Below are 25761 nucleotides of genomic sequence, written 5' to 3' on the forward strand. Positions count from 1 at the left end.
AAATATATTTGTGTTTGAAATTCGGTGAAAGATTTATTTAAAAAAGTATATCTTCCAAATGTAATGTATTATCACAGCTGTTAATGTAGCTGATTAAATATTTGTTTTTCCATATACAGGGACTCGAGTCATTCTGTCCTATATATTTGCTCAGATCTCTGTTTATTCTATCTATAAGTTTCACACCTCACCTTTAAAGTGCGTTTGATAGTGTTGGAATTACCAGCCTTCAGAATATTGTCATTAACCCAAGTAACTTAAATAAAAACTATATTATTAAACAATATATGATATATATATATATATATATATATATATATATATATATATATATATATATATATATATATATATATATATATATATATATATATATATATATATATATATATATATATATATATATATATATATATCCATAACAATCGCATATTGTAAATAACGAAGATAGAGCTTGCATATTACTGTATGCATTGAAAAATGAAGTGGAAACGTTTAATGACGTCCAAACATATAACAGCTTTCAAATAAAGTGATGAAATATATTGATATTCCTCATTGTTGTTCTATACTGGAAAATGGGACCACACACCTATAGAAATATAAGAAAATTCTCTACTTCACGCGCTGCAAAATGGATTTATATAAAAATGTTTGCCAATTTTGCTTTGCATGTCTTGGTCTACTGATCCTCTTGAGTCCATAACATCCAATTCTATTTGTAACGCTTATAATTAGTTGATTTCTTCACAATTGTTCACAATTATAAGTATACAGTATAACGAGAATAGAAAGGCAAAAGAAAACAATAACGATCTCGTTCATTACAGTTCAATTTCTTTTGTATCTTTTATTTACAACTCATTAGATGTATCATTGCAACAAATAAATTGAACGTCATTGAGAGCCGTGTCGTCGCTTCCGAACAAACCGCCATCTCCTTGGAAGGGTTCGACCTTCGTCTGGATTCCGCAGATAGCTGAATTTAATGGGCAGCTCTGACTCCAATCACCGTAGGTGCCCCATGGGCCATGTCCCGGAGGGTGAGAAAGTTCTTTTTCTTGGGAATCTGAATTGAAACCACGGCACATGAATTTTACATAGTCTGCTGCCGTGTCGTCGCCGCTGAACTGAAAAAAGAGTGGATGAAAACAACTTTAAGTACTCCACGTGTACAGGAAGGCAGTCATGAAAATAGCAGACTTCAAGCCGGCTAAAGTTTGAAAATGGATGAATGATGATATTTTTCAGAATTTCACTGAATACACTAAAATAAATATTTCTTAGAAAGATGATACACAGAGGAGGATGAAGTGGTGACCATGGTGGAAAAGAAGAAGGGGGCAAAAGAGAGAGAGAGAGAGAGAGAGATATGGGGGCATATTTGATGCCTCTGAATCGAATATTAAGTATAAAATGTTACGTATTCAAAACATCCAAAGTTCATTCCTTATGACCTTGAGGTGAATCAAGTTCTACTGGGTAACTTCGTTTCAGGTTTTTAATTTGGAAAACCCTTACGATTTTAAAATGGACACGTAAGTAATAATATGAATGCTGTATTTACATACATGAGACAAACATACGACAACAAGTTAGTGAAATGAAAGAACCACACAGCAGAACCAAAGAGAAGACACCCGTGAAGAAAGACAGCAATACAAATGAGTAGCGAAAGTAGCAAGCACAGAATTCCACTCGCAAATGTTTTTTTTTAGCAAACAAATTCATTTCCACTGGTGCAATTGAAACATGTTTGCTTCCTGTTTGCAATTTCCGGCTCCGTTAATGATTTTCCTCTTTATAAACAGATTTTGCTTCAAAACGTTAAGGCAAATATGAATAATTTTTCAACTGAACAACATTATATGAAAAACTAAGTCACAATAGTAGAACCAGGATGAGAGTCAACAGTTCATTTCTAGAACAGTGTAAGTTGTCAACAAGGCATAGTACTACAATTATACAAAAGAACAGGGCAAACATCATATAGGTCAGGTTTTTACATGAAGAAAACCAATGTCCTAGATTCAGATAAATATAAACATGTTTACTTCCATGATACTACTTTTTAATCTACACCCATAGAATAATGTTAGCTATGCATTACGTTGTCTACATAAGCAATGTCCATCGTCAGGTACACCGTTAATTTGAGAAATTACAAAATACAATTATACATAACATATAATCATGGAGAGAAAAGCTAACAAACAATACAAATTAAATATACCTAACAAAAAATTGTTGTTATCGGGTATCATCTTCGTCAATTTTGAGAAGCGCTCAGTCAGTATACAAGATATATTTCAATTCCGTTTCACCTAGGCATTGCCTATTTCAAATCAGATTGTACATGTTTATCTTGAACATTCTTGGACAGGGATTTTGAACACGAATCCACAAGGTTGTAGCGCAATACCTATGACAATAATTTAATCGAGAGTGGAATTAGTTGTGGATTTAGTATGATATCTTATAGATACGCAAAAGCAAATAACGCATTTCTTTCAGCTGAAAATTGTGAAAACAAAAGTTATGGCAAGTGCAAAAAAGCATAGTCATTCATTATGTACATGGACCCAAAGGCTACTCATCCATATGGTTAAAGCCGTGACATTCATTTCCTATTTATAAAACACAAATTTAATACTGCTTCTATTTTCTCTCTCGTAGCAACCATAATCTAGACAATTCTTAGCATGAAATGATACTTTAAAATTATTTTTTAATTTCATTAAACGAAGTGCTTTTTTCTAGGAGATAATAAATGTGTGAATAATTTTCCTTTGTTCATTGTAGATTACTTTTGTAGAGTGACTTTTGGTACAAAACATTTGATTGCCGTTGTTCTTTATTATATATAACTTATATGCAGCAAATTACGATGGAGTATAGTTAAAGCTGCACTTTTCAGCCATCCATTGACATGTGGTTTTGGACTTCAGAGGTTTGTCTATGATAGTCATAATACGTTTCTAAACAGAGGAACTTTATTTATTTGTAAAGTTTTATTATTTATTTTAATGAAATAAGTATTCGCAAAAACGAAAAGCAACATCACTACATCGATATCTTTTTTAATTAGTTCTCAGCTAAGATATGATCTTGTGCCGGTTTCATATTTTTCAACTTTTCCTTGTAATTTGTTGCAAAAGACTATCTGCAATACATAAATCGCAAGTTGTTTTCATAAAACTAACCATGCTTTCATTAACAATCAATTGTGTTTTTGTAAACCATCTAATGTTTGAGTTATTTCTGTTCAATCATTAGTTTCATTCAGCTCTGACAGGCTATTAGTGTTATATGTTATCCGGTCAGAATTTTTGTTGCATAATCATTTATGAACATTTTCCGTTTTTGATGGTTTTGTTGAACTCGATTATTGGAGTCTTTATGTAAGTGTTCATGGTTAGATTTAAAGTTTGTTAATTATAACAGAAATTTCTTTATTTCTTCGATATCACTAACGAAAGCATATATATGATTACTCTCTTTATTTTTCAAATGTATGTAAATGTTAGGATGTTAGGTAAATAATCTACCGTTTCCCTTACTGATTGCAAGTGTTGTTAGGCTTTTTTCAGTACTATTCTGTTCAGTGACAATTAAATTGTTGTTAACTTGTTTCCTCGACATCTTCATGTCTTTTCAACCATTATCCTCCAGAGTTTTACGTGCTTAATCAAACCATTTTTTAACAATCGAATATTACAGTCATGAAATTTTTATACTGTATTTGTTCAGTTTGTAAGGATGTTTAAGACAGTGCTAAGTGTTTCACCCTGTGCAATTCCTTTATCATCTGTTTATGTAAACAAAGAACTCACGAGCACCTTTAGGTGTTGTTTCCTTACTGATTCGAAAGATGAACTACCTAGTTTACTTTACACAGAAAACACACGTTGCAGTAATACCATTAAAATAAATAAATATTTCTTCTTTATCTCTGATGTTGATATTCATTCTGTTTAATGAATCCTTGTAATATACCGCAATATCCATTATCATTGCCTTCATAAACTGTATGTGAAATACATGTTTAACATGCTAACACTATAGTAAACACTAAAACTAACTGCAATGATTCGCGGGTTCGAACCCTGGCCGAGTCTTACGAAAGAAAAAAAATGTTACTAGCAGCTACCTCGCTTGGCGCTCATGATTAGGAGGATAATGTTCGGATTGGTGGTCCTAGTGTCAAAATAATGTGACTGGGTGGCACATGATGCTTCATGTCGGCAGAATGTTGCCCCAGTGCTTGACATCACCATAAACTGCAATACTGCAGACATCATAGCGATATGATCCAAATTACACACACACACAGACAAAAAGACACACATTAGAGTAATTCTGAGTGTTTGGTTCAAAACCCACATGCTCTGTTAGAATCAACAGATGTCTGTATAGCTTCCGGGTTATTTAATCCTATCTAATTTAATCAATACTTGATCTTGTAATCTGTATAAATTTTACTTGGAGCTCATTGGAAAGAAAAAGAGGAAGATTCAGTTTTATGAAAAACGGCAACATTAATGATTTGCAAGTAGACAAACTATTTATGAATTTCAGCATAGACCGGATAGAAAAGGAACATAAAAGAAATTCATAGGAATAACTGTTAGAACTTGCTCTTGAACAAAGGCGACCGTTAAAATTTATTTCGAGGTATGCCATTACTGGAAAGCATATTGAGCGGTAAGAACATACTAAGTATTAAATATTTTATTAGGACAAGGAATTACTTAACTGGGTAAATTAATCAGAGTATTAGACAAAACGTTTGGTAAGGCGTCTTCTAGTCAAAAAGTTGTAGCTCAAAAAAGAGGTCGGAACAAACAGGAAACAAATAGTTCAAATTGTTGTAATTACATAAAGATTATCTACTGTATAATCCAAAGGTGTGATGAGAGACTATAAATCGTTCGTTAAAACTGGCAAAACGAGATAAACATGTTAATAAAATACAGATATAATATCATGACGATTACATTAACATATGCGGTGACGAAATTATAAAAGACAAATTTTCGTGAAAAATCAATTAGACAAAGTTAAACTTACTATGCCAGAAATAACTGAAAATATCCAAATATCGAAAATGGTTAAAAGTTCAACATGGCAAAATAAAAGTAATTGTAAGACGTAAGTTCCCTCTCAAAGAAGACTACAACTGTCTCTCCAAAATTTATGAGCATAGTTTTTATGTTCTTTCAGCACGTTATCCAGTTATATTGTGATAGATTTTATACTTCCTGCAGATCAAAGTAAATTATTTTCTATATATTCTATTGCTATTTAATCAGAATGGGTCATCATCAAATAACGAAACTTTACATTTTTCGGATGGATATACTGCACGACCTTGGGAGTGCAGTATATCCATCCGACAAAACGAGTTCATTTTTTCCCATACAAATACAGTAACCTTTTAACTGTATGCTCATTTCCTTATTCCACCTAAGGCTTAATGTTATAAACAAAAATACACTACGAGAAGCAAAGTAACTGAATTTATGTTGAATTCCAAACTAAATACACAAGGCAGATTCATCAGTACATAACAACAACATTATTATGGCGCATATCACTCCGCCCGGATAAATTTGAACTTAGTCGCGTGCTAGACATCACTTCCGAAAGAAGACACGTTTATGCCTTGTCACTTGCATGTTATTTGTAGGGACCCAGCAATTTTATGACCTGTCTGGCTTCTATCGCTAGCCTAAATCCGAAACATTGTATCGAAAAAGTTAACGTGGGATATTGCAAAGCAGTTGGTATGTGGCAGTCCACGAAACATCAGTTTTAGTTCAGTCAGAAACAAATTTAATCAATCAAAACGTAAAGCGCCTACTACGTGAGTGTGCATAATTTGTTTACAAAATAGTTCCTAATACAAAATTTGGCACACGTATCGTGCATGTGAGTACAATATGAACATCAGGTGTGCAGTATCGTAAAATATTGCACGATTCTGACAATGTAAAGTTAACGGGGACAGAAATGAGCATATATTACAATTATTATTAATAAACATTCTGTGCAGTTTAGTTTCTTCTGTGATGTCATTCCTTACCAGACTATGACACTATTACATTGTAGTGGCCTTTTCATGTTTTTAACGTGTATCATTTTTTGTTTAACTGTTACATTTGTGGTTGCAATTCATTTTTCCAACCGATTTGTGATCAGTAAAAATTTACATGATGAGCATATTTAAGCCCCTTCATTCTTTGACTCGCGGTTTCCCCAATGCTTGATTTTACATACCAGAAAAAAACAACATTCTTTTAAAAACCCAATGTTTTCACGCTGTTTAATACTGATTGTGGTTTTTTTTTCGTTTATTCTAACGTAATAATGTTTCATTTGTAATCATCTGATAAACGATTCATCATATAGTTCTATTATGTAAGTAGAACCACTCTTATATTTTTTAAGAAAACCTTTTTGCCTTTGTATAAATAGCTAAATAAACATAAACATAACTCTTCTTCGTAAAACATACTCTCAGCATCCATTCCATTTAATTCTTCCAGTTCATAAACTATCGGATCACCTAATATTACTTACCTCACTTTAACTACTTCCTCAAAAAAGTAAGGAATTTATCATTTAGTGAATAAATGCTTTATGTTTTGATAATCTATTTCACCAGTATTTTTATTTTATTTGTGAATTCCAGATATATCAGCAGTCGAATAATCAAATAGGTTGGTACACAGTTATGAGCAAATTTTACCAGCGTCATGTATATCGGCGTGTGATGGGTGTTTTTGAATCTGCAAATAATTTTTGTCAAATTTAGAACCATTTAATAACTTCATCTTGAGGGAAATAAGATTAGATTATAGTCCTTAGTTTTTTTGTTTTAACAACCTTTCTATTACTGGTAATTTGTGTATGGGAAAGTTGAAGTATACTCATTGTTTTCTTTTTCCAACAAATTCTGATCATTTCTGTTCTGAAACTATATTCCTTCTTCAAATAAGTTTGACACTTGATATATTTGAATATTTGTCCTTTGATCGGCCAGAGTGTAATTTGAGAAGCTTTTTATTGCTGCAAGAATATATTTGTATCCATCTTTGTAAACAATTCTATGTTGGTATGTTATCAAAGAATGACGGCCAGTTTTAATAAACATGAATGACAATGATCTTTCTGCATGGAATTTTTTTTCTCAGGATTATGTAATGTGTATGTAGGTTGTCTGGTTATCCATTCCTTCAAATAAATGTAGTCTGTTTCTTTATGTCCCGTTAATTTCTCCTCACAAAGGATTGCTATTTCTGTAAACAACTATAAGTTAAGGATTACAATAATCCAGTTGATTGTCCGTCAAATAAAATGGTATAAAACGTCCTCAGAATATATTAAGACACGTTCTATTTAGATGTAATCAAGCAGCCAACCAGACATCCCTCCACAATAGGAACTTGATTTGTAACATTTCTTCAGTACTTTCTAACGTATCAATGATTTCAGATTTATGGCAGATTTTGTCATCTCGATTGATTAAATAAGCAGCCTTTTCATATCTTGAATCCCTATGTGCTTATTACGATTGAACATTGCTTTCCATGAATTCGATATTTAGCGGAATCGTTGGAGATTGACAGTGGATCGTTAACAAAACCATTCAGGGAATTTTAGCTGAATATAAATTTGTATGTTTACTCATCAAATGCTTTATGTATTCCTTTTTATATTATTTTGTTGTAAAAATATTGACATGATATGTCTGTTATTATTATTCAATATAATCTGTCAATATTTATCTTTCCTGAAACATTACAGAGCTTTTTTATTTTTGAAGGTGGCAAATTAACATTTGTATTCCTTCAATGCTCTCGTACGCCAAAGTAACTTTGATCACACTTTTGTACCAAACGTTATGAAAAGAAGAAGCGTTATCTCTTGAAAATAAGATTACCTCTTTTATCTTAAACTCATGAAGTTGTTCTATCACCTTAATGAAAACTATTAAATATATCAAAATGTATCTTTGTGTCATCATGGTTATTGATAAAAATTAAAACCATTTTTTTTATTGCGCTTTACTGTTTTCGTTGTGTTATATGAGTATATAAGTATACATGTTCTTGACGATTTAATTCGTTGAGAGTTTTAAAAATTTATCAGCGTTCAAAATATGCCTTTGTTGCTTCTTTGAAACATGAGACATACCTTTGGAACAATCTCGCATAGTGGAAATCTGTTATACCATTTTTCTTTACTGGTTTGTGTTTTGAACATTCCAGGACTATTTGCCGTTACATTTCTATGGGCAAACCGATCAAAGTGATAAATAGTGACCCACCTGATTAACCTCTACTTGCAGCGAGAATGACGTCAGGAATGTACGTTGGGATTCCGATTCAGTATTACACATTGTCCAGCCGATCCATGTGCCCCATCCTCCTTCCTCGGATGTGATATCACCAACGTCGCGGGAAACACCCAATGGCTGACAACGTAGGGAGATTGCGTTTAGGCCCGTATCGTCACCTTCATGTTGTTCCCCTTGAATCTGAAAGTAAAGCATTTGAAAATGGAACTAACGTAGAGCTTTACCAGATAGTCCCCATAACATTTGGTTTCCTGTTACGATGGCCATTTAATCCGATGAATCAGTTAAAATGAAGTTAGGCACACGCTTATACGGAGATCGGAGACAGGCATAACCACATTATGTCAATTTTTTTTGTTTTTGATTTCTCCAGTAGATATTTCATAATTAGATCAATTGATTCAAGGACATCGAAAACTCCGAAAACTTATTTGTCTTTTTGTTTTCAAAGCCACATTATATGAACCGCGACCCTTGTATTGCTCATGACCCTCTAATAACAGGGCTGCTGCGGCTTCAGATGTGTATTTCGTGGCAATTTGGATAGGGGTGTGTATCCTAAGAGAATACACAAAGCTAATTCCGAAAACTAATCGTGTACTTGTCAAAGACTACGATACCGACATACCCAATTTCACGTATTGTTAATCATTATGTATACATATCCATATCAACACACACGTGCAAAATATGAAATGATGATGATATGGTTTATTTGAAATCATAAACCACTTCGAAGCAATAAACCCGAAATTTCTATATATGAACCTATTCATGTACTGATAATCAAAGACAAGGACAGAATCAAATAATGAAGAAATAAGGCTAAGAGACAGCTTGAAAAGGTATTTCAGCAATTAAAGAGGTTAGAAAACTTACATAGAGAGAGGTCCACACATATATCATAGGATCACATTTAGTATAAATATATCAGTAGGTTGTTTGTAACTTAATGCCTCTCAAGTATCCATTCAGAGGTCAAACGCAGCAAACATATATAATGGTTGAGGCAGTGTTAATACTGAAATTAATACTGAATGTTTGTCGATCGGTGTCGATCACGACCACAGCTTCAGTTATTTATGATGAGTCGGTTTGTAAGGAGATGGCTAGTGAGGCTAATCAGGACACGGAAGTCTCTCCCGCATGTGTTGCAAACAAGGGTTAGTATTAAAATAGGGGTTTTGCCAGCTCTGGTATTATTATTCTCTGAACCTCTGCAGTTTTCTGTTGTTCTGGCGCCAAATGTAATCTTGCTGTGTCAGGAGGATCGGTCTTGCACAAGGGTCTCCCATGAGGTGCTGTTGCTATGCAGGTTTTTTTAACGACACCTTCGGTGAGTCCTTGAAGCGCTTCTTTTGTCCTCCAACAGCGCGCTTTCCCTCGCAGAGTTCATCATAGAGGTTCTAATTTGGAATACGTTCCTGGGCCATATGGACGATGTGTCCTGCCTATCTAACTCGGGCCCTCTGCAGCAACGTGAAGAAAAATGGGATGCCGTGGCTAGTTAGAATCTCGGTGTCAGAAACTTTGTCTTGCCATCTTATCCTCATAATCATCCGGTGACAGCTCATGTGGAATTGATTCATCTGTCGGAAATTTCTGCAATAGACAGTCCACTTCTCGCTGTCAAACAGGAGGGTGGTATGCACTGCAGCATGACAAACATTCATATGGTGGTAAGACTGATTCCTCTGTGATTCCAAATATCCCCACGTAGTCTCCCGTAGGCTCAGTTGGCTTTGGCAATTCTGCTGTTTACCGTAATGTCAAAGTTGACTGCCCTTGAGAGGTGTCAACAATCAGTTCCAATTAATGTCGTAGCGCCTTGTACGTAGGGTATCACCGGCAGAAAGTTCTGGAGACTTAGAGATCTGGAGTTGGTATTGTGTTGACGGTGGACCTGGAGAAATCCAAAACCGTTAAAGCAACAATTTTTATTTCAGGAAAAATGCCACATCGATGATGCGCATTAAAGACATACATCAGCTTGCCGCCCATGTCCATGCAATGCTACAAAGGCGTATTGAAGTGGACATGCTCGATTGGTCTGGAAGGTGTTTTGTGTGGTGAGAGACATTCTATCTTGGTGTAACGTAGATCAGCTCCTTTCGATTCAAAAGCTACAATAAACGCAAAAATGCATTCTGCCAGAATCCGTTCTCTACGTGAAAACCATTGAAAACCTCTATTTTGAGTGTGCTATTCTAGAAGACAATCATGTTGACCATTCAGGCAATTATGGCAATCATCCGTGACTGCTCAAATTTGTTGTAACTTACTTTCCTGTAATGGTGAACGCAATCGGCATGTTCGAGCGTTTTGTGCCAGAAAAAGGCTTTGCTTTATACAATTGCATATACAATATACATATTGTAATAAAGCAAATCAAATACTTGAATAAGAACCAAGTCTGTCATTGGTGCCCCCACATCTTCAGTCTAAACGATCTACTTGCGGATTGCACTTCGTCCGAATAAAAACAACACGGAGAAAATCATTAACTATATCCAGTTTGGTTCTGCTGCATGGTTGTCCGCTGAGACGAAGTCTGCAAGGACCCGGTGTTATACCATGGCTAGGAAGCCATGAAGACCGTCATCTGGTACCTAAATGAGGAGGTAGAATAAAATTTCAAACTCTTCTGTAACACCGCATAGATGGTCATGGACAGTGACCATCTGAGAAATTGTAACACCTGTGGCTGAGAACTAGAAGTGGAATGGTAAGGAACTACTGCCAGACACCCATCACCAAAGAAAAGAAAAATCAAGATGCTTGTTGTGTTGCAAAACATCTGCGACTACGACGGTCGCCTCATCATACAGGCCACCAGAACAGCCTCGACGGGCAAGATCAGCTCAGTTCCAAACAACATGGAAAACTACATGATGCAGATTAAGTTATTCAACAGCCTCCACTTTATAAACAGCAACCATGACCAGCTGGTCGCAAGGAGTTATTTCGCACCACATAATAGTACACAGCCAAGGGGAAAGAAAAAACTGAGTACGATCTGGATGTTGTTAACAAAAGACGCATCTTCTTTTTCGAATACACTATGACCTGCTAGTGGTCTGAAGACTGTGAGTACGCAAAGAATGTGGTGTAAAAGGTGTTTAAATACCAGAGTCTCGGATACTACCACGAGCTATATTTATAGACAGATGTACTTTGGATGGCTGACGAAATTGAGGAGTCTCGGGTGGCGCCAACCCATTTGCTCTGCCCTCTTTCATCGGATGTGATGTCACCATAGTCGCGAGATACGACAAACGGATGACAACGTAAGAAGATAGCATCTATGCCTGTATCGTCATGATTATGCTGATCCGCTTGAGTCTGAAAATAAAGCGAGTCATATGCGGAGCTCACCAATGACAAAGATAAGTAATGTTATAAATCCGTTGATTCCCTGTTGCAGTGGTCAGTTTTCAAAAGACGATCGAGATGAAACACTTCCAATGAAATTTGGCACAAGCATCTACAGAAACCGGAGAAAAATATAAATTATCACGTCATTTCTTTAAAGAATATCTCTTACTACATCCTTCATAATCACATCAGTCAGTTAAAGTACATCGAAAACTCGATAAATCTATTTGTTGTTTTTTATATTATCAAATTTGAAGCATTATTGGGTAGAATGCTTGGAGTAAGTTGGAGCTAAAAGCCTTTTCCAAGGTCTCACCGATGCAGCAGATCCAACGGAGCTTCTTTGGCTAGTCCAAAGAAGATACACAATGATGTACAACAGTATATATAAATTTAGGGAACTAAATATCTACAGGTGAAATACCTTGATACTGATAAACCTAACTTCGTGGATTGTTAACCGTTATGTATTCATATCATCATTAAAGCGCGTGCAAAGAACATAAAATCATGCCCCTAGCGTTTAATTCAAGTCAGATATCCACTTTGAAATAAAAAAAATCAAAGAGAAATACGATTGTGGATGTATTCAAGTTCTGAGAATCAAAGACATGGGTCCAAGGAATCGATAAAGAAATAGACCAAGGAGGCATGCGATGATCGACAAAATGATATACCGGAAGATGTCAGAAAGGCCAAGGCCATTTTAAAGCAGACGTAGTACGAATATTATCAATATTTATCTCACATGCAATGTGTTTTCCATCGCTATTTAAAGCTACAACAACGTCAGGCAGTTGAAGAGTGCACCCATTGTAACGATTTACAGTGTCGTTCTTTTTAGCATTTCGGCGTTTCCACTCAAACCATCATCTCCTAGGCGTTTTCTTGCCTAAACAGGCAGACAGCTAGAATAGGGCCGAACCTCTCTACAATGCCCTGCACACGGTGGATGCCAGCTTCATTCCGCCTCACATATACGTTTTACTTGACAATAGTTCTGACACAGAAACCATAAACTCTCGGCATGTGTTAACCTTCAGCAGACTGGTCAATTTGTACATGCGTGTCAAAGTGTCCGTGACAATGGAAGCCAGTTTGGTGGTCGGGGACATCTTCCTTAAAAAGACTGGCAAAATTAACCACATGCATCGCCCATCATTAGAAGAAAATATATTACCTTGGTGCACCTCGTTGGTGGTTGCAAAGCAAACAGCAACCTGCGAGATTTGCTCGTCGCTGACAGGTAAATCTATCTCTTTGTTTGTTTTGCCAGCTTCTTATCTGCTGATACATCCTCCCAGTAACATCGCGGACTATGGTATATTGCCGCAATCTTAGTAAATTTCGTAATTACTGATTGTACTACAAACCACTTTCAAAAGGCCTAAAATTGAATTGCAGACAGTAGCGCCATCGCAAGCGGACGGCCCTCACTGGCTTGATATTCATTCGACCTTAGAAGAGCCAGCGGCCGACGCGTTCTCCAAGTAGGTGGCACTAGGTGTTGGTCAGCACTTATATTAGGTCCACGTCAGCAACAAGTCCAAGGTCGTGGAATACACATGAAGCATCGACTTGGTTTATCGGAGCCTTGCCCAGTCAACATTAGTTGTAACGTGGCAGATTTTGGCCCCAGTTCCCGCCGTGATTATACCATTTGATTTGACAAACTCCACATCCCCACTCAGTACTCTATAACTCAAATTATCCATCAAGTATACACCTAAATATGTGTGTTCAAAAGTTAGTTTAACAATATCTAAAATGTAAAGTTTTTTTTAAAGATTCAGGATAATCTGAGAAGAAAACCTGGAAAATTATTTTCCTTTAAAACTCAAGCCAGATGCAATGTGAAAAAATGTGGTACAAAAACACACGAATGATATCAGAATGATCAAATAAGCATGCATTTTAATGTAATCTTTTCCGAGGCCAATAATGGTCATCAAATGGGGCGACTTCAATTTTTCAACCGGGTAATATTTTTAATGGGAGGAAGTATGAAACAATTTTCATTGGATATAATATACCTGAATAAGACCCGTCCATATCCAGCAGATGGAAAATCCTTTCCCACATGTTCTTTTTAACATCCGCTACGTATTATCTTATGTAAGCAAGTATAAAGGATTTTTGTTGGATATAGTGTAATAGAACACGGCAGATACAACTCTTACCCACGTGACAAGATATATTTGGTCATAGTTGTTTTAATGTGACAAAATAATTATCATTCACCCGAATTAGACAAGAGCATTCCTAGGAATAGTCACAATATCATTTAAGTGACGGTTACGTGGTCAATCTTTTCTAGCTTAGTCAGCGTGCTCTAGTCGTTGATGTCACCAGTGCAAGATCGCCCTGCCAGCGTTACTAGGCGTTCTGTTGACCAACAAGCAAGTGCTTGCAATACAAGTGCAGGGCATTGTGTGTCGGCACTTGCCCAAGCACTGCCAGCAAAAGTCCATGCTCTATAGGCCCCACCATGTAGAGCTAGTGGCAAAGCTTTATGGAATCCCCTTCTGTAAGCTAATGCGGATCCCAAACACACATTATTTCATGTATTTCACACAGGGATTGCTAATCAATGAGCTTTCTCGAAGTTGGAGGAAGTGATCTTTTGACATTATTATGGATGCATTCCAGAGTGACAATCTGTAAATTCACCGTGGTTTTGAGAACCTAAAGACCGGCAAATAAATAATAAGAGTGGTTATAAATAAACCCAGGAAAGTTCACAGAAGGGTCTCCATGCGTCGATGAACCGGATGATAAACTATGAACAACTCCGTATAAGTTCAGATTTCCTAAAAAAATCCAAGCATCGTTGATACATGTATTATCTACCATTTGCTTTCTGTGGCTAATGCATTTACTGCTTAGTTATTACTGGTTCATTAAGGCTGTTACCAGACGTTTACGTCGGTTGTCCTATTCATTAAATGAATCGTCGAGGAAGCTTTCCCAGGCACGTAGCCCACTACATTAGACTATAGTGCCTTAAACATATCCATTTTTTAAGACAACAATTTTTTATCACACCTATGTGATTATCCATCTATGGCCGTTCTAGCAAACAATGACCCGGCAATTCACCAAAGTACGTAAACTAAAGCAACTTTTAGTAAACACGCCATTAACGCAGACGCTAATTGGCTATTTGGTCGTTTTTCACGATGCAGAGTGGGACCTTAAAAACCCAGATGTTCGCGTCCTTATGCTGTGCACCAAACCAGCCGGCGTTATAGAAAACCACATTGCAGTTATTAACCACACTAGTGAACTAAGCGACTGTGGTTTATCCATGGAAAGTATCAAAAGGTATATTGACTATGGTGATGGCTTGAGGGTTTCCAAGACAGATGATACAAAACTCCTCGCGCTGGTAGTAATCAACTACAACTTCATAAAAAAGGTACGTGACCCATTAACCTCAACGAATGGCGCCATACTGAAGATTTTTAGAATCCGTTCGTAGGGTACCATCTATAAATGTATGTGGTTATTATCGCTAAGATTCAACGCAAACCTTCTAAAATGTTGAGGCTTTTACACTCGGCAGCGATAGCGACACTATGACCGTTACGGTCGCGATTACAAACTTTAAAACAATCAGCTTCATTGACGGCACAATGGGCTGCAGGATATCTTTCAAAGTCCATATCCTTGATGATAAATTCACGGAGAGCATGGGAGCGTACTCGGAAGAGCAAGGAGAGCTCTTCCACCAGGATATACTGGACTTTGAACGCCGCTACCAAAGCCAGTATAACGAGAACATGATGGGAGACTACATTTGGGTGCTGATTCGTGAAAGTAATTTACAGTATTATCGTAAATCAAGAAAAACTACTCACTTCTAAGCCTTTTATGTTAATTTTTGTATTACTTTAGTATAAATACATGTTGATTTTGATTCATATGTTTTTTTCTTCTGACTTTATGTGAACGGAAAGACAAATTCTCATCGTTTAAAATTTCAAATGAACCCGAATCAGTTTTGGGTGATAAATGAAGAGATATTTTAGAAACGAGAGAAAAAACAAACAAAATAAAACCCTCCTTTTGTTTAGAAATAGTCAAGTCATGTTTTTTTTAACCAATGAATATTAAAATCGTGGAACCGTGACGGTACAGAAAAGCCTTGAATCACATGATAACAATAAAATATTTTGGAAATGTCCTAAGGTCAAACTCAAAAGATGAAAAGAAATTCAAAATTTGTGTCCGATATTTTGGACCCGACATAAAAATAATTATCTCTGCGTACCTTCATGTTGTATCCAACGGCATATGATCCATTGGGACAATATTGTGTTTGGTACCAGGTACCCCAGGGTCCACCATTGCCAACGGCTATGATCTTCCAAGCACTTCTTGGGGCGTTAGGTATTAAAAACAAGGTGTCTCCAAGGACAACCAGGCTCAGAAAAATGAAAACATCGACCATCTTGGTTGAGACTGCCAGTGAAAATTACAGATGTTATATCTAATACCTTGACAAACTCAGAATTTGTTTATATCAGTACATTTGTGACTGCGTCATCTGGTGAGATCAGATGAACATACCTTGATGTCAACTGTTCTCTGATAATGTGCCCAAATGTTAAATTCAGTTTGTAGAAACTGCGGGCTGACCGAATCTGTAGAAATTTTCACCGAAAAGTTCATTGTTTTTGGCTCTTGTTCAGATTTGCCGCAGGAATGGAATGTTTGCAGACATTCTCCAGAAATGTAATTAAATTAAATTAATTTGTGATGTTTTTTAAAATTCAAAATTATTAATCCCATCGCCAAAGCTGTTTCTCGTGCTTAACTTTTCTCTAAATATAAGCCATATTTTTATTAAAAATGTACCTAATACAAATTAAAAAGCTATTTTTAATCATTGTTAAGCTTGAAAGGCATTCAAATGCAAATTGTTGGGAAATTTTTAATTAACGTTCTTTTATCCTATGCAGTGAGATCATCCAGTAAGTCTGACTCCAAGTATTGTCCTTTAACCTACAGGTAACTACACTCACAATCATGTAAACTTCATGTATATCTAGCGTACACTGCATACATGTAATGTTCTTACCTGTATATACGGACACATTGCTTAAAATGATTTCAAATTGTCATAGTAAACGTAAGTTATACATACATATATCGAAGTTCCTTGACACTATACATCAAATTCTCAAGCTAGTACATGACCAATATCTTTTGAAGTCAACTTTGAGCCTTTAAATATATGTGACGATATCATGTGTCTATTAGGAATATACAAAACACAGGCATGAATAATAAAAGGAATGTTTCTATCAGGAATATTTAAAACACAGCTAGAGTAACAAAAATGACAATAATTTACAAATTTAACACCAAACTCGAACGAGAAGACTGAAGAACAAAATAATTTTTTTCTTCTGTTTGATCAACAATTTTACGGTTTGTATATAACAGTTAAAAATGTCGAATTTCATGACGTCTGCGTTTAATAGATATTTAATAGGCATAATAAGCATAATAGGCATTTAATAGTCACAATAGGCATTTCATAGGCATTATAGGCATTTAATAGGCATAATAGGCATTTAATAGGCATAATAGGCATTTAATAGACATACCAGACATTTAATAGGCATAATAGGCATAATAGGTATTTAATAGGCACAATAGGCATTTCATAGGCATAATAGGCATTTAATAGGCATAAAGACATTTAATAGACATTTAATAGGCATACTAGGCATTTAATAGGCATAATAAGCATAATAGGCATTTAATAGACATAATAGGCATTTAATAGGCATACTATACATTTAATAGGCATAATAGGCATTTGCTAGGCACAATAGTCATTTCATAGGCATAATAGGCATTTAATAGTCATAATAGACATTTAATAGACATTTAATAGGCATAATAGCATTTAATAGGCATGATAGGCATTTAATAGGCACAATAGGCATTTCATAGGCATACTATAAATTTAATAAGCATAATATGCATTTGATAGGCATAATAGGCATTTAATATGCATTTAATAGGCATAAAAGGCATTTAATAGGCATTCAATTAGCATAATATGCTTGGTTGATTCCCATTCGATGTATATGTCTCTCAATGCATGCCAAGATTTGTTTATCATTATTCTGAGAATCCATTTGAAATCTTGTCAGCTACCATATCTCAGCAATATTAGTATACCTTTTATGATGGAGTTCTGGAAGTTTCCAAGGCCAGAATCAAGACTGTATCTTTAACTCCAATTGAAGCAAACATGTTGACAATTAATAACGATCTGAATGTTCATTCCACAATCATAGAGAAAATGTATCTATGTATGATGTTGTTTACAAAAAATAAATGTCACTGGTCTCTTACACCATTAACTTGATTTTGAACAAAGTTGAAATACAAAATGCAAATATATATAACATAATCATTTAGAAAAGTTAACAAACAATGCCTAACATAATTACACATTTTCTTTCACTTTTTAGAATTGTCATTTTTTGAACGTGTTAACAGCCTAATTTAGCAACTACAAGTATAGGCAGTGCACCCAAGTTTTAAATGCGTTTTTGCATGAACATCTGATTTTCAATTTTATACAGTTTTCAATTTCTTGTTTGACTTGTACATTTTTGTTTTCAATTGGATATACAAAAGCAACTGAATACCGAGGTACTGCAAATTAAGAAAATTAATCCTATTGATCGAAAACTGTATGCTTTAGTTGTTCTCTACTTGTAGGAAAACAAGATCGCACAATGTATATAGAGTGTGAAGTTCTTGAGAGTGACAAATGCATTGAACAATGCTTATAGTTTACAGTATGCCACTGTCATGGGTTTCCGTTCTTTTTATTCAACCTAAAACGTCTTAGCTGTTGTGTGAGGCAACTTAATTGTAATATCCTAAAGAGTTTATCATGCTGCTTCATTCCATGCGCCTGGTTGCAACGTTTTAAATAATACTTGTAGCTGTGTTCTGGTTGATTGACTTTATTCATGATTGGGTACTTTTTGGTGTGTTATCTTACATTATTTCCTTTGATTGGTTATACCATAGTAATTTAAGGATATGAAAAATTCACGATAGATTCTTTTTACCTATAATCTTCTAATTTTTGGAACATGTTAAAATTATAGTGAGAAGTTCTGAATCTGCTCCAAACTCTGCTGAAGATGGCTGCAAGTCTTTTAAAGTACAAAGTTACAATTGTTAGTCCCCACATCCATCCATCAGTTGGCTGCTCGATCTTCTCATAAAACACTGGTTTAAAATTAATTAAACTTGGAAGATAGGTTGTCCAACGTGATGTCCATCAGCAAGAGGTGTATCACTTCTAGGTCTATTTATTGGGGTCAGTGAAATGAAATCAAATGGTCAAATATAAAAATAAATTGCAATTACATCGTCATTTTGTAAATATTTATTAGCAAAATTAACACGTGTATATGTGACAAGAGGACACACAATCAATATGTTTGCAATAAACCTTTCAATAGCAACAGAAATACCTCTGACACATGACACATGGGATAAATTCATCTAAATTCCCATTAACAATTGTTTTGAAACTAAATGGTTTTGAGTGTTGCCAGCTGGGACTGACAAGTACATTTCATCAGTTCATTCTAATTCTTTATTTTATTTGACTGGTAGTTGGCTCTAACCTGTTCTTTTGTGTAATTTTAGTAGTTTTTGAGAATCATGTGGTTGACACTTCAAATACTTTATTGAGATCACATTTAAAGTTGCATCACTGGTATGAAATATTGTGAATACAACATTTATTATTGTATATTTGACATAATAACAATATTATACATGTAGCATAGAGACTGTATATTAAAATTAAGAAATATGTCATTAAACGTTTTATATACCGTATTTACACTTGTAGATAGGTCGCATTGCAAACTGCTCAGGCCCAGATCTACCATCGCAGAATATGCTGACATATATTTATCTATGCAGTTTGTTAGGATCAATCGGTAGAAGAAACAGCATATACATTGATTAGCTAGTGCATTATGCGCAAATACATCTGGTTCTGTGTTATTTGCAGTTGAACCTAACTTATAAGCGAACATATGCATCACTATGTATTCAGTTGGTATCAACAGAAAGGGATACTAGGGTTCATGAGAACCTTACATGTTTATCATGGTGAGTGAGTAAAAGATGTTTATAATCATGATGAGTATACACAATTGCACATTCAATTGTATTCATTTCATGTGAAATAAGTAAATATCATCCATGGAAAATTTCAAGTTTAATGATAGGTAAAATGGACATATAATTCAAAGTTAAATAATTTGTTTTATATTGGATATATTTTCATCGTTTATATAGCATATACATTGTTTATTACCATAAAATACCCAAAGACAGGAAAATAAGTTTAGATGCTTAGCAGCAGAGAGGGCGAACCGGTTCTAATTGGTTCACTCTTCGTTTCGCAAAATAAGCCTTCCTGGAAAATCGCAAAAAATATCGCGATTGTCTCAGTACCCGGCATGAGACAACCCTGTCAAAGAACTTAATAAACTATAATTGACTTACCCAGCCTATCGCTGAGAAGTTTTTCTGACCGCAAAAAATCGCAGCGATCTCGTCGGTGTCAAGTTGGAGGCAGCGCCCTCTCCGCTGCTATAAATTTATCCAAACATTTTATCAAGTCCGATTCCATATCTTGTTCTGGGATCATGTAAATTTATTGTTATAAATCCTATTGGAGCAGCTTGCGCTCGTGAAAAAAAGTTTCTAAATTTATTTATATCCATGTCACCGCCACACCAAGTTTGATGAATATTTCGTAACGTATGAGTATCGACTCCATTAAACACAACTAAAATATTACAGTTATCTCTGATCACCTTTGATATTTGTGTGTATCGCTGAGTAACATAAATCACATCAGTGTTTTTGTGTCTACCTCGAGAAAAAATCCTAGCTGGATTTGATTGTTTCTCCAGCATCACATCATCATATACAATCAAATTATTAATAAATTCGTCTAAATCATCAACACTCGGCGCTTCATCAATATCGGTTATAAATTCAATGACGTCGTCATCTAACAATCTTGCGTTTTCATTAAAATCCTTGAGTACATCATAACATCGTTGATCATCAACTGATGGTGCTACCAAATACAACTTATCCCATTTTAACCATCTCATTATCAAATTAATTAATAGTTGTGTCTTGACCGGCTCTTGTTTTCTTGTCGCTGAGAAATCAATTATATCTATGTTATATACCCCAACAGGTGATCTAACAACTGTTACAACAAAAAATAACAGATCAGCGGTTACGGGTAAATGTGAACGATGTGGTATAATATTATATATAAAAAAACGAGGAGGTGATATTGCAGCAAAAGTAACAAAGTTACCAGGAACTCCGTGGGCTAAATAACCAGGAGAAAAACATCTCCCAGGATATAATTACTGTGGCCCTGGAACCCGATTTGATATCAGACTTGACAACCAAGACCAACCAAAACCAGGTGAGTATCCAATAAACGCTTTTGATAAAGCGTGTCATGCTATTGATATAGCTTATAAAAGTAAAGATCTGCAGCACAGACACATAGCAGATGTAAAATTAATTCACGCGCTAAATTCCATTACGAATAAATCTCTCAAGGAATCATTGGCTAATTGGTTGGTAAGACCCGCAATGAAAGGTAAATTAACGCTAGGTGCTGGTAATTAATTATAAATGGAATCGACTTATTATTCCCCAAGAGGATATTGGAAAGGTAGAGCAGCGATTAGTAAACTCGCCGAAACAGCAAAAGTTACATGTGCCACCGCTGAAGCGTGGTTAGCACGACAAGCAATATGGTAAATTTATCTACCACCGCCTAAACGAATTAACTTTGCACATTTTGATATTGGAGTTCCTAATGAAGTTCATCAGGCTGATATTTTATTTTTACCACATGATACTATACGTCGTAAAACATACAATACGCGTTAACTGTCTTTGATGTTGCAAGTAGATACAAAGAAGCAGAGCCGTTGTCAACAAAGACAGCAACTGAAGTAGCTTCTGCGTTTAAACGGATTTATCAACGAGGTGGTCTACGATGGCCTCAGCTGTTACAAGTTGATCCTGGCAAAGAACTATCATCGCTAATGAAGCAACATAACGTCACCATCAGACGAGGACATACTGCAATTCATCGTGATCAGGCAATTGTTGAACGATTTAATCGAACACTTGCTGAGCGGTTATTTGGATATCAGTACGCGAAGGAATTCATTCAAGACAAGAGATCTCGCGAATGGGTTGCAAGATTACCAAATGTGATAGCCGCGCTAAATAAAGAAAAAACTCGAACAACTGCGTTGAAACCCGTTAATGCAATCAAAAACACACGTATAACAATACAACGACGTGATTTTTCAAAACAGCCAGTGCTGGGCAATGTGACTATAAGATATTTATATGAACCTGGTGAATTTGAAGGTGGTAAAAAAAGAGCAACTGATCCTATGTGGAGTATTACAACACACAAGATATCTAACATAGTAAGATCCTCGGGTAGACCCGCAATCTACAGATTAGATTCAACTGCTCCTCAACGTGGATTTACACGTGAACAATTACAAGTAATTCCCGAAAACACACAAGTACCACCGCGATCACTTAACTAGCGACGTTACGTCGATTACATTCAAGACAGGTCAGCATCACATTTTCTCGTGTATGACCGCGACTGTTATCTTTTCTATCCACGGTAAATTGTCTTGGATAATTTATCAGATATCGCCATAACATTAAGCAATTACAACTCGCGCAGTGATTCCAGTGCTGCTGTTTCAGCGTGTTAATAAATTCATCATCGATATCAAAAACCAATTATTTTTTTTGTCACTTTGTTTATAACCGGCTAATTTTTTCTTATTATATCGTTGCCAATATCATCATTAATGGTTTCTGTCTCGTCCAAGACAATTCTTCGTAGCTGCGATATTTTTCTGACTCGGGATACTGCAAGATAAACCAAGTTTGACCATTCGATACGATCATCAACGATCCAAACAACTGTATCAGTAATAGTTACTCCTTGTGATGAGTGAATCGTCATCGCGTTTCCTAGCGTCGACAGAGATTTATCAGCGTGTAGCGCATCCTCAACAACACTGACAGGAACCAGAACAATGTCATTTAATACAAGATTCTGTTTCTCGGTCTGTCGTGGTATATCAACGCCAATATTCTGTCGTCGTGTATCAGCTGGTCTATAACACAACGGTACACGTAACGCTGAGAATTTCTCCTTGTGTAACTGAAACAACTTCCGTTGAAGTGTGTCTCTGACTATCTTTCTACTTGCCACTATCAAATCGTTTGGTCTCCACCTTTCCCAAAAGTCGTTCAAAGAGGTTTCTGGAATTAGTTTACGCGCTATTTCACATTGAATTTAGTTCGGTTGTAGTCTGATTAATTTTTTAAATTCTCTTAATTCTGCATCAAGAGATCTATGATCATCGGTTATTTCTTCATAGTAATCTACAAAATTCTTTAGCCAATGATGTGGAGATGGTCCAACAAACGGTGGTGGTTGACCGTGATCGCCGCACATGATCACAGCTGTATTTTTTGTTAATAACCAATCAAGAAATGTTTTTAATGTTTTTAACGACACTGTACACACTTCATCACAAAAGATGATCCAGGGAATATATTTCTCTCCCATTCGATCGGGAGTCCTTGTACCACCGCTGTATTTGAAAAAGCTATGATAAGTACATGATTTTACCATAGTTGTTTCATCTCCCTGGCGAGTCTATGTGTTGGTGTTAGCACAATCATATCATCACTTTTCTGTTGAAATAATTTGATTACCCGAGTTGTCTTACCAGAACCTCTTGGTCCGTTTAAATAAACCGTCTTGTGTCTGGATACTGGATCATATACGGATGCCGCCAACGACAATTCTGATATCTGATCGCGATAATAATTATCCTTGATCGTAACATTTGCGGATAAATCATAACAATGTAACATTTCTTGTTTTCTTCTCCACGAACCCCATGATGTATCAGTGGTTGTAAAACGAGCCAGTAATTCTGAATATTTTTTATCAATATGAAATATTTCCGTGGCAGCTCTGACTGCGGTGTCGGGGAATCTATTTATCATCGATAATAAATTTATAGACACATAAGCTAGCATTGAAGATCTTAAACGACTATACTGAGGAGATTCTCCACTGATAAAACTAACAATTGTGCCTAACCTTTCCTTTGGATAAGTAAACATCTTGTCGATCAAAATATATATCTCTCGCTGCTGCATCAGCGACCACAAATTTATATTCGCCGGGATCCATAATCAATCTTGCACAAAGCCGTTTATGATCATATGCACTGCCCTGAGTAAATTTACCAAATATTTTTCTACCAAGATCTTTTGAGTTTTTTTCACTGTTACCAAGTTTAATCTTGAGAATGTTAGGAGCATAATCAACGATGACATCAATAGGTGTATTTGGACATGCTTGTTTATATTCTTCGATGACCTGAACAAGACTGATACGGTGTGGTGTTGGTAACCAAACTTCGGTCTGCTTCCGATACGATATAATTGCCTCGCTGACTGTCAGCGATATTAATATTTTACTGTCAATCATATATCGTAATAACACTATTGGTGCCCAGCGTTTTTCTGAAAAGTGTCTACCAAATCAAACATAACAACACGGATGAAGATCCCTAGCAAATTCGAACGAAACTACACAAGCGAATCCTGTCAAATCAAAATCGGGTAATGGACCATTAATTGCAACTCTTGTCATCTCGTGCATGGGATGTCCGAACCGCGCAAAATATCCAGAACACTCACCAGTTCCAAGAAAAATCCCCGGCTAACACGCGATCATATCCACCGAAATAACATCATTGTGGTTGCACTTGGTATTCCACAAACCGCCGTGTCCGTATTCGATACAACTTAATCGCACATATTCGAGAAATTCAAATCGCGTTGGTTTCCACGAATCTCTCTCTCTGGCAGCGTGGGCAGCAACTGACGCAACTGTAAAACAATATTATAATAATTGCTCAGTATTTTTTGAATATTTTTCCGCAAGTTTTTTTTCATTTCCTCGTGGAGAGATTCTTGACGGTATATTTCGCCGTTAGGTCTTACAAATTGATCATATTTTTCATCATTAGAACTCTTAAATAGCCATCCCGATACAGGTTCGTTTTTACCTATTTCATGAATAAAATCGAACATATTTCTTCCAGAGTTCTTTGGGGGGTAAAATCTTACAGTACGATTCCGTGGAAATATTGTTACTGCGTTGGTCCAGGTGTGCGCATTGTGATCAATAATTTCAATTGGTGTTCCCATCGGCTTATTCGCTGATTCATATAAAATCTCTTCGGTTAACGTTTTTACAATCATTGGAAATTTTAATTTACTTGATAACTCGGCAACATCATTTATTGTAGCTCCGGTATCCTTAACAGATTCAGCCCATTTGTTTATTTTTTCACCACGCTGATTAGTTAACCCATTTCCACGCTTCGCATTTGTAAAATGTTCCATTACTCGTTCGGCTACACAATTCAACTTTGAAAATCTCATTGGTGCAAGATCATTAATGTTGGGTTTATCATTTAGCTGATAAATTCCATAAATAACCACGGTTACAGGATATACTCTCGAGTAATATGGTTTATCAATACCACTCAGCGTTCCTGGCTTGGAATTTTTACTTAACAAAACGGTATTTCCACCAGCAAGGACAGGGTCACGTTTGTCACGGATAATCCACGTATCGGAATCATCTGCTAGCACAATAAACTTTATTATGAAAAAATAGTTCTGATTATCAAAGAGGTAATCGATAATCGTTTTCGCTCGTGTATCGTTCATTGTAGCATCAATAACTTCGCGTATAATTTTAAATGTCGACCATGTATGAGATGCACCATCATCATGAAATTCTTTTTTTTAGCATTCCTGATAATATTAATCAGATCAGGCAGAGC

The 25761-nt window shown here is 35.7% G+C and overlaps 1 protein-coding gene across 1 annotated transcript; it reads right to left on the reverse strand.

Annotated features, from left to right (window-relative positions):
• Positions 1 to 820: 820 nt before the first annotated feature.
• Positions 821 to 16272, reverse strand: LOC149786054 (vitelline membrane outer layer protein 1-like). The gene is made up of 3 exons (XM_089976345.1): positions 16011 to 16272; positions 8333 to 8542; positions 821 to 1130 (listed from the first exon to the last, which is right to left on the reverse strand). The coding sequence occupies exons 1-3, from the start codon at positions 16188 to 16190 to the stop codon at positions 855 to 857; spliced, it is 666 nt and encodes a 221-aa protein (XP_089832471.1). The 5' UTR covers positions 16191 to 16272; the 3' UTR covers positions 821 to 854.
• Positions 16273 to 25761: the final 9489 nt, after the last annotated feature.

Source organism: Sinohyriopsis cumingii, chromosome 12 (assembly GCF_028554795.1).
Source record: "Sinohyriopsis cumingii isolate HCF-2022 chromosome 12, ASM2855479v2, whole genome shotgun sequence".
NCBI classification, from domain to species: domain Eukaryota; kingdom Metazoa; phylum Mollusca; class Bivalvia; order Unionida; family Unionidae; genus Sinohyriopsis; species Sinohyriopsis cumingii.